General features: G+C 38.3%; 1 protein-coding gene across 14 annotated transcripts in view; it reads right to left on the bottom strand.

Annotated features, from left to right (window-relative positions):
- Dnm1l (dynamin 1 like) overlaps positions 1-9,682 on the bottom strand; it is a 44,955-nt gene extending 35,273 nt beyond the window's left edge. For 9 of the 14 annotated variants that reach the window (XM_021208973.2, XM_021208971.2, XM_021208972.2 and 6 more), the window contains exon 1: positions 9,428-9,671. In XM_021208973.2, coding sequence (XP_021064632.1) covers positions 9,428-9,529 — 102 coding nt within the window. In that variant the 5' untranslated portion in view covers positions 9,530-9,671. Of the gene's footprint in view, positions 1-9,427 lie in introns of all 14 variants that reach the window. The other 5 variants (XM_021208974.2, XM_021208979.2, XM_021208975.2 and 2 more) reach the window with 3 other exon arrangements.
- Between the last annotated feature and the right edge of the window lie 215 nt (positions 9,683-9,897).

Here is a 9,897-nt window from a genome sequence, read left to right on the forward strand (position 1 = left end):
TTAATTGTTGGCCTTCGTTCTTGGGCAAATGGAGTACTATCCAGGAAGTGCTTTCCTACATCTATCTATATTGTGTAGAAATAGAACAAACTGCCTATTTTTCTCTTCTAGCAGTTTCAGTGTTTCAGGTTTAGTGGTTCATTTGGAGTTCATTTTTGTGCAAGGTCATAGATATGTGTCTAATACCATTATTCTATATGTGGACATCCAGTTTTCCCAGAACCGTATTTTGAAGACGCTTTCATTTTTCTGTAATATATTGTTGGCATCTCTGTCAAATATTATGTGGCTGATGTTAAGTTATGAAGTTATAAAGCTATGTTTTCGATTTTGTTCCATTGGTGTATATGAACTACATTGTATTTACTTCTATGGTTCTGTAATATATCTTAAAACCTAGAATGGTAAAATCTCTCTAACATTGTAGGGGGTTGTTTTTGTTTGGATTTTTAATTTGGTTGCTCAAAATTGTTTGCTGCTCTTGGGTCTTTGGTGGTTCTTATGAATTTTTAGGTAATTTTATATATTTCTGCTAAGAACAGATGGGAATTTTGATTGAGATTATACTGAATCTTGTAGCAGAATTTCCCCCCAGTTAATTTAAATATTAATACAACAAGAAGCCTGTGACTGGACAGAGAAAAGGAAGGTGGAGCTAAAAGTTTCAGAGATAGAGACAGGGATAGAAAGGGAGGAGGAGGACAAGAGAAGATGGACAGAGAAGAGGATAAACCTTATCCATGTGGCTTTATATAGCCACAGGTAGCTATGACTATCATAAAAGGATAGAATAATTGGGATAACTTGTCTAATCTAGGTGGGCAGCTTGTATCATTATCAACTGGATATGAATTTATTGTGTGGGTGTCTTCTGAATTGAGAATTTATTGATATATAAAACTGACTGATGATTATAAGATTCTTGAGTTTTAATTTACTGGGTTAGGGGATTTGTGACAGCTAGCCACAGGGGTTAGATGGCTGGGAAAATATAAGCGGCTCTGAGACAGGCAAACCAGAGCTGAGAAGACCGCTGACTTGGGCTAGCCATGGAGTTGGCAAGACCAAGACCACTGGGGCCAGAGAGTAGCCGGCACTAGAGTGGGATGGTGTTTTTTTTTTTTTAATATTTCTCACAATAGAATCTGTAAATAGCTTTGGGTAGAATGGTTATTTTTACAGTGTTAATTCTAGCATGCCATGAGCATAGGATGTCTTTCCATCTTCTAGCATTTATATTTGTGTCTTCAGTGGCTTAAAAGTTTTCATTATAGGGTTCCTTTACTTCTTTCCTTGGGTTTACCCCTAGGTATTTTCTTTGAGGCTACTGAGCTCATGATCTTCTTAGTATGTTTGTTATTGGTGTACAGATAGAAAAGCTATGAAGGATGATTTTGTATCTTGCCACATTGCTGAGTTTTTGGTTTCTACAAGTTTTCTGGTACAATTTTTGGGATCTCTAATTTATAGTATGTGTCACCTGCAAATAGAAATAGTTTGACTTCTTTCTCTACTTGTATTCCTTTAATTTCTTTCTTTTGCCTTATTGTTCACTTAATATTTTGGGGACAGTACTGAAAAGGGGTAGACACAGTGGCCATCCCTGTCTTGTTCCTGACACTGTGGAATTGCTTTAAGCTATTCTTCATTGAAGAAGATGTTGGCTGCAGTTTTTTTTCATATATAACTTTCACTGTGTTTCCTCTAGTCCTATATTCTCTAAGACTTATCATGAAGGCATGTTGGATTTTGTCAATCTTTGGAAAATGATCATGTAGTTTTTGTAATTTAGTCCATTTATATGACTTATTACTTTAACTTGCAAGCGCTGCACTATTTCTACATTTCAGAGATAAAGCCAACTGGTCACTGTCTTAGGGTTTTACTGCTGTGAACAGACACCATGACCAAGGTAAGTCTTATAAAGACAATATTTAATTAGGGCTGGCTTACAGGTTCAGAGGTTCAGTCCATTATCATCAAGGCAGGNACATGGCAGTATCCAGGCAGGAATGGTATAGGAGGAGCTGAGAGTTCTACGTCTCCATCTGAAGGCTGCTAGCAGTACAGGTATTAAAGCCCATACCCACAAGGCCATACCTACTCCAAGGCCACACCTCCCAACAGTGCCATTCCCTAGGCCAAGTACATACAAACCATCATAGTCATGGTATATATCCATCACAGTCATGGTACACACTCTTTGTGATGTAGCTCTACATCCTGTTTGCAATTATTTTTTTATGTATTTTTAGTCTATGTTCCTTAGGCATATTTGTCTGCAGTTTTCTCTTACTATTGAATCTGCTATGATAGTGATGGATTCGTATCCATCTGTAACTGAAAACCAAAATAAACTGTTCCTTCTATAAGTTTTAATCATAGCAACAGAAAAGTAATACAAAAGCTAAATAAAATGTCATTGCAGGTAACACATACCACATATCCTTTAAGCATTGAGCAAATATGAAGGTATAAGTATATCTAGTATATCTATAGTATACTGATTTAGATTACTTCAGGCATATGACCAGGATCAGAAGACTCTTTCCTGAGAACTATCTCCATAAAGTCAGCATTAATACCTTCCTAAGGGCAATACCCCAATGAACCTACAAACTCCCACTACCTTTGTAAGATTCAACCTCCTCCAAACCACATTGGGGACCAAAGTCAAACCATAACCCTTCCTACTTGAAGAAATATGACATGGAGGAAAATAGGCATTTTCAATCAACATTTCCCAAGAGCTCCACATGTTCAATACTGTTCCACACAGTCAACATTTGTTGTAGTATACTGATAATCTAATGCTAGAGTCTTTCCTTTTACCTCCTCACCCCTCTATTCAGAATTTTGTATTAGTTTTGTTTTAGTTTTATTTCATAAACTTCACTATATAGTTTTTTAAAATTTTATTAATTGAGGGAGGAGACAAGTAGGGTAGGATCAGCCCTTAGCAGCTACATTCCTTGAAGTAGCCAAATAATCTTCTCTTTGTGCTTCCTCTGGTGGCATGAGTGTGCACTCCACTCATTCTTGATCAACTTGAGTGCCTCTTTATTCTTGGAGATTTTGAGTTGCAACATGGTGCAAAGACACACCTCTCTGATATAAATTCATTATCACTTTCTTTGCTTTTGTGTTCTTCATGTGTGTGTCTATTGGTTTGGATGAAAATGGCCTCCATAGACTCATAGGGAGTGGCACTGTTAGAAGGTGTGGCCTTATTAGAAGAATTGTGTCATGGGGCTTTGTGGTTTCAGAAGCCCAAACCAAGCCCACTCTCTTCCTGCTATTCTTCTTGCTGCCTGCCTATTGGGATGAAGAACTCTTAGCTACCTACCTCTCCAGTACCATGACTGCTTGCATTCAGCCACGGTTCCCAGAATGGCAGAGGTTTAATGAACTAAACCTTTGAATTGAAAGCCAGCTTTAGTTAAATGTTTTCCTTTTTAAGATTTGCTGTGGTCATGATGTCTCTTCACAGTAATGAAATTAAGTCCAATTGTTATGTGATCCTCCTAAAATTTGAAATTGGAAGCCCTCAGACTGTATTTAGAATCAGGGCTTCTAATCCTTCCCAAACAGTTCTACTAACTGAGGTCCAGGCAATCATATATGAGCCTATGAGAGCCAGTTTCATTCAAGCCAGCACAGGTGTTAGGATGAAAGAGGTCACTCCAATCAATGACACCAGGAGGCAAGCAGGCACTGCCATACTAATAGTGGACAAAACAGACTTCAAACAAAAACTAGTCAGAGAAGATGAAAGTCATTTTATTCTGATCAAGGGAACAACTACCCAAGACTTGCAATTCTAAATATTTATGCACCAAACCTGGTACATCCAGTTTCATAGAGCATACTATTGGAATTAAAGACAAGATTAAAACCAGCCCTCTAACAGTAAATGACTTCAATACTGCACTTCCTTTCTCCAAAAGCAGGTTGTCTGAACAAAAACAAAAAACAAAGAGCAAACAAAACTAAAAGAACATCATAATAAAGTGATTTCATACATCAAAGGGACCACTACAGGCTATTCCATTCAAATGCTGAAGTACAGTCTACTCAGCCACCCATGGAAACTTTTCTCAATATAGACCACATTCTGAGACAAACAAACCAAATCTTAGGAAACAGAGAAAAACTGAAGTACTTCATGTATCCTATTTGACTATATTGGTCAGGGTTAACAGAACTAATTATTTACACACACACACACACACACACATATATATATATATATATATATATATATATATATATATATATATACACACACACACACACATATATGGGATTTATTAGACTGGCTTACATGCTAAACCCTGGTTAGTTTAACAATGACTGTCTAGGAATGGAAAAGACAAGAACCCTATAGCTGTTAAATTCACAGGCCTGGATGACTCAGCAGTCCTAGCCTCTGGCACTGAAGTCTTTGAAGGATTCCTGGAAAGCAGTTGAATCTTCAGTCTATATATTGGAATCCTGAAGTAGGTTCTAACAGCAGCAAAAGAATGCCTCATTAGCAAGATAAATGAACTTGCCAGCAAGAGTGAGAGCAAGCACACAAAAGGCAAAATTTCTTCCATACCCTTTTATGTGGGTCGCCAACAGGTGTGGCCCATACTTAATTGTTTTCTTTAGCATTAGTCTTCCTGTTTGAAATAATCTATTAAGAAAATCCCCCCCCCCACATGTCTAACATCTGTGATCAATCTGATTTCAGATGTAGTCAAGTTAACAGCCAAAATTATCCTTAATAGAGACTATAATACAATAAAAATAAGAACAGGAAACATCTCTAATAAGTATACAAACTCCTAGAGATTAGGCAACTCATTAATAAATGATGAATGGGTCAAAGAAGAACTTAAGAAAGAAAATTTGAAAACAAGTGCTCCAAAACCCCTGGGACACATCAAATACAGCCCTAATAGGGAAATTTATGCCTCTATTGCTTGCATTGAAGTCCAGAAAGAGCACAAATAAGGGACTTTATGATAAAACTCAAGAATTTGGAAAAAAAAAAAACAAAACAAAACATGAACAGACCAAGCCCAGTAGACAGCAAGTAATAATTAAAACCAAAGTAGATATTAATGAAACAGAAACAAATAATACAATACAAAGAATGAATTGAAGAGCTGGTTCTATGAAAAGATAAGTCATATCAACACTGTTGTCCAACTAACCAAAAGTAACAGAAGACCAGAATCAAGAGAATCAAAAAATGATCAAGATACATTGTAACAGACACAAAAGAGTATTAGAAGGGATTACTTAAAAAACCTGTATTCCTTTAGTCTGGAAAACCCAAAAGAAATAGAAGGATTTCTAATTGATCCAAACCACCGAAGTTAAACCAAGAGATCAACCACTTAAACCAACCTTGAACAAATGAGACAAAATGGTAAAGTAAGCAAGCTAACAAACAACAAAAGCCAATCACTAAGTCTAGATGAATTCTACCAGACTTTTAAAGATCAATAGCAAATACTTCTAAAATTATTAAAAGCAAACAAATAAATAAATGAAGGAAGGAAAAAGAGAAGTACTTCTAAATCAATAATAAAACCAGTATCATTCTAATACCAAAGAAAGAAGACTACAGGCCAATATCCCTGATAAACGTCAATTCAGAAATCTTGAATAAAATACTGCCAAACTAAAGACAAGCATACAAAAACAAACAAACAAACAAACAAAAAAATCATCCAACAAGACCACGTTGGCTTTATCCAGGGATATAGGGATAGTTAACACATTCAAGACAATAATTTAGTAAATAAAATAAATGAACCTAAAGACAAAAATCACATGATCATCCCAGTAGATAAAGAAAGGTTTTTGACAAAATCCTAGATGCCTTCATGATCAAAGTGCTAGAGAAAGACTGGAGGGAGGGAACATATATCATAATAAAGACTATAGAAGACAAACCTATAGGCAACATTTATCCTAAATGGGGGGAAAAAAATCAAAGGAATCATACTGGAATCAGTAACTATACAGTGCTGCCCAGCATCCCCATTCCCTTTCAATATATTCCTTAGAACACCAGTTGGAGTAATAAGGCAAGGGAAAGAAATTAGAAATTATCCCTATCTGCAAATGATACACCATACATAAGAGATAAAAATTACACCAGAATTTTTAGCAAAGTGACAGGATATAGAATCAACATGCAAAACAAATTAATCACTTGTCTATATAGGAAGAATAAATACAATATGACATATTCCCATAGCATAGACACATTCCCATTCACAATAGCCTAGAAGAAAAGAATATCTAAGAAATAATAACCAGGGAGGAAAAAAAACCAAAAAACCTATATAGCAAAAACTTTAAACCTTTAAAGAAAGAGACTGAAGACACTAAAAAAAATAGAAAGTGGCCCATGTTCATGCTATATAGTTTACATAGAATTAATATTGTAAAAATGACCACTATACAAAAAAAGTTTACAGATTCAATGCAATCACAATCAAAATTCCATCTTATTCTCCACAGAAATAGAAAAAAAAAAATCTAAAATCCATACAGAATCATGCAGTACCCCAGACAGCCAAAGCGACTGCAAAGTTTCTAGAGCAATTCTCATTCCAGATTACAAGATATATTATAGAGCCTTAGTAAAGTAATGGCACAAAAGAGACACATAGACCAACAGAACAATAACGACAACAAAAAACAGAAACAGGAGGACATGTGACTACAGCCACCTTCTGATATTTGACAAAGATGCTAAAAACATACAGTGAAGAAAAGATAGCATCTTCAAGAAATAGTGCTGAGAAAACTGGAAGTCTACATGTAGAAAAACAAAATGAGGATCATCACCTTGCACAAAAACTAACTGCAAATGGATCAAAGACCTAAATGTAAGCTCTGAAACACTGAAACTGCTAGAAGAAAACACAGGCAGTTCCCTACTGGATATAGGTAGAGAAAATGAGTTTCTGAATAGGATTTCATTTGTCTAAGAATTAAAACTAACAATTGACAAGTGGGACCTCATAAAACTAAAAAGCTTCTGTAGAACAACTGAATGAAGAGAAAAACTCATAGGAGAGAATCTTGCCAGCTATACAGCTGAAGGAGGCTTAATATCCAGAATATATAAAGAACTAAAAAAAAAAAAAAAAAAAAATCCAGGGTCAAAAAAGACTCATTCAAATAATGGACAATAAATTTGAACAGACAGTTCTCAAAAGAATAAGTCGAAATTGCTAAGAAACGTTTCTAGACTCTTCTTCTTTGTACCTGAATAAAAACGAATTAAATTAAATTAAATTTCAGATAGTAAGAACTGGACAGAGATAAAACCTGCTGGGCTAAAAAAACAAAACAAATCTGGTCCTTCGAAAAGCTCTAACCCTAACAAGCAGGAGTGGCATGAGAGTATCATCACTGGGCTGAGTTTCAAAGGCCTTCCTTCTTCCCTCTATTACTCCTCTCCAGGCTAACACTATTGTGTGTAAGAAAGCCCATCTTGATTTTAAACTCTTTAATCTGATTCACTTTATCCCTGATTCTCTTACTGTATCATAGTTAAAATGTACTTGAAAATCTCTTAAGAGTATATGTAAAGTTTCTGCTCTAAAGCTAGATCACAATTCTTGATTGTTATGAAAGGAAATTTAACTAAGACATCTTTTCTCATTTTACTTACAAAAAATAGTTTTTATTATAAAAGTCCCAATGAAGAGATGGCTCAGCAGTTAAGAGAACTTGTTGCTCTTGCAAAGTCCCCAGCATGTTCATGGCAGCTCACAGCCATTTGTATGGTAAGTTCCAGAAGATCAGTTACCCTCTTCTGGCTTCCAAAGGAATTAACAGGCATTTGATACATATACATACACACAGGCAAATATTCATAAAGTAAAAATTAACTTAAAAACTAAATATCTCATTACAACGAATAATATGCATCACTGAAAATCTTATACTACTAGGTCGCAGGAACAAAATACCAAAGCAAACAAAAAACCAAATAGTACACTGGATAATTTGGTCTCCAGGCACAGCCAACATCAAGTGTTAATGCTGGATTACACAGACATGACTGTCCGAAAACAATCTATGCTAACCCAGCAAATGGCCCCCAAATAATTACTCCTGCTTTAAATATTTAAAGGCCAAAAATAACAATAAACTACAGGATGGTTTGAAGTATATGGATATCCTCTAATCTATTCCTTCTTATAATATTTATACGCTTTCTGTAGTTAAGATGTAGCCATACAACCCATGGAAAACAGAGAAATCATCCATCACCTCAGAAGAAAAGAATATTAACAACTGGGAGCACGTCAAAGTATGTTTATAAAGGGGCTGGAGAGATGGCTCAGAGGTTAAGAGCAAAGGCTGCTCTCTTAGAGGACCTGGTTTCCAGCACCCACATGGCAGCTCACAATCATCTCTAACTCCAGTTTCAGGGGATCAGATACTCTCTGCTTAACCAGCACCAGGAAAAAAATACTCACATCATAAAGATTTAAAAAAAAAAAAAAATTAAATTCTGGGCATGGTGGTTTATCAGTCAAGGGAGCTGAAGCAGGGGGAGTGCTATGAGTTTCAGCCAATTCAGGTAACAAGGTGAATTCTTAGCCAGCTTGAAATACTGAGTAGGGCTCTTCTCAAAGACAATTCCCAGGAGAGGGATAGCTCAGCGGTCAAGAGCACTGACTGGTCTTGCAGAAGTCAATTCCCAGCAACCACATGGTGGCTCACAACCATCCGTAATGGGATCTGACGCCCTCTTCTGGTGTGTCTGAAGACAGCGACGGTGTACTCACAAACATTAAAACAAACAAAACCAACAAAACCCGCCCTCCTCCCCTAACGTTCTGTTGCTCCTCTTCAGTTCAAAGCAGGCATTTTTTTTTAAAATGCAACTCACATGTCTCTGCCATTCTAGATGTTTATTCAACATTCTTTTCATACAAAATTTGGACTTATCTCCAATGCCCCACATAAGGCCTGAGAACCTTATACCAAATTCGGGTCACAGTCACAAAATTACAAACACCAAAGTCATGGTACAAGAAAAATCAGGTGCTCCTTCCTAACTTTAGACCTCCAACTACACCCGGGATTGTCCTTTAATCTCATTTTTACTTTGTAATGCTCCGTGGGCCACCGACTCACCACTAGCTTGCTGCCTGTCTGCCCACAGCAACTCCAGAGTCCGTCGCGACCTCAGCGGCCGGAAGGAAGCGACAGCCGCCCACACGCCCGCCCGCGCGTCCCCCGAGTGCCCTTGGGCCAAGCCGCGCCGGGCTGTAGGCAGCAGGGCCACTCAGCCCCGCTGAGCGCCGGGGACCAGAGCGGAGCTCCGAGCGGCCGGCCTCCTCCTGGCGACACCTGCAGGCCTGCGGCCGAGCCAGGCCTCGCCATCGCGGCCTCATCTTACCTGCGTTCCCACCACGACGATCTGAGGCAGCTGGATGATGTCGGCACCCACTGTGTTGAAGACGTCCTGCAGCTTATTGATGACCGGGATCAGCGCCTCCATGACTCCGGAAACACTGGACCCCAACCCAGCAGGCCACTGCAATGAATGGGGACTCGGCCCAGGGCCCGCTTGCTTCCTCTTCTCCTCCGCCCTCTCCTCGGGAGCCCGCACCCATTGGGCCGGGCCGCCACCCAGCCCGCTCCCGGCAGGCCACGCGCCACGACGGAGGTGGGCGCGCAAAGGCTGCCGGGAGATGTAGTTCAGGCTGAGTGGAATGTGAAGGCCTGTTCCAGAAGGTTTCAGGTTATCGACCTGAATTGGGCGGGTAAGGAAGCTGAGTCCCTGAATCTGAACCTACTATGGTCAAAATGCTAGGGAACAGCTACATGAATAATGATTGTTAAAGTGTTATGTATGAGAATGCCTCC

The sequence above is a fragment of the Mus pahari genome, chromosome 12 (assembly GCF_900095145.1).
Source record: "Mus pahari chromosome 12, PAHARI_EIJ_v1.1, whole genome shotgun sequence".
NCBI classification, from domain to species: Eukaryota; Metazoa; Chordata; class Mammalia; order Rodentia; family Muridae; genus Mus; species Mus pahari.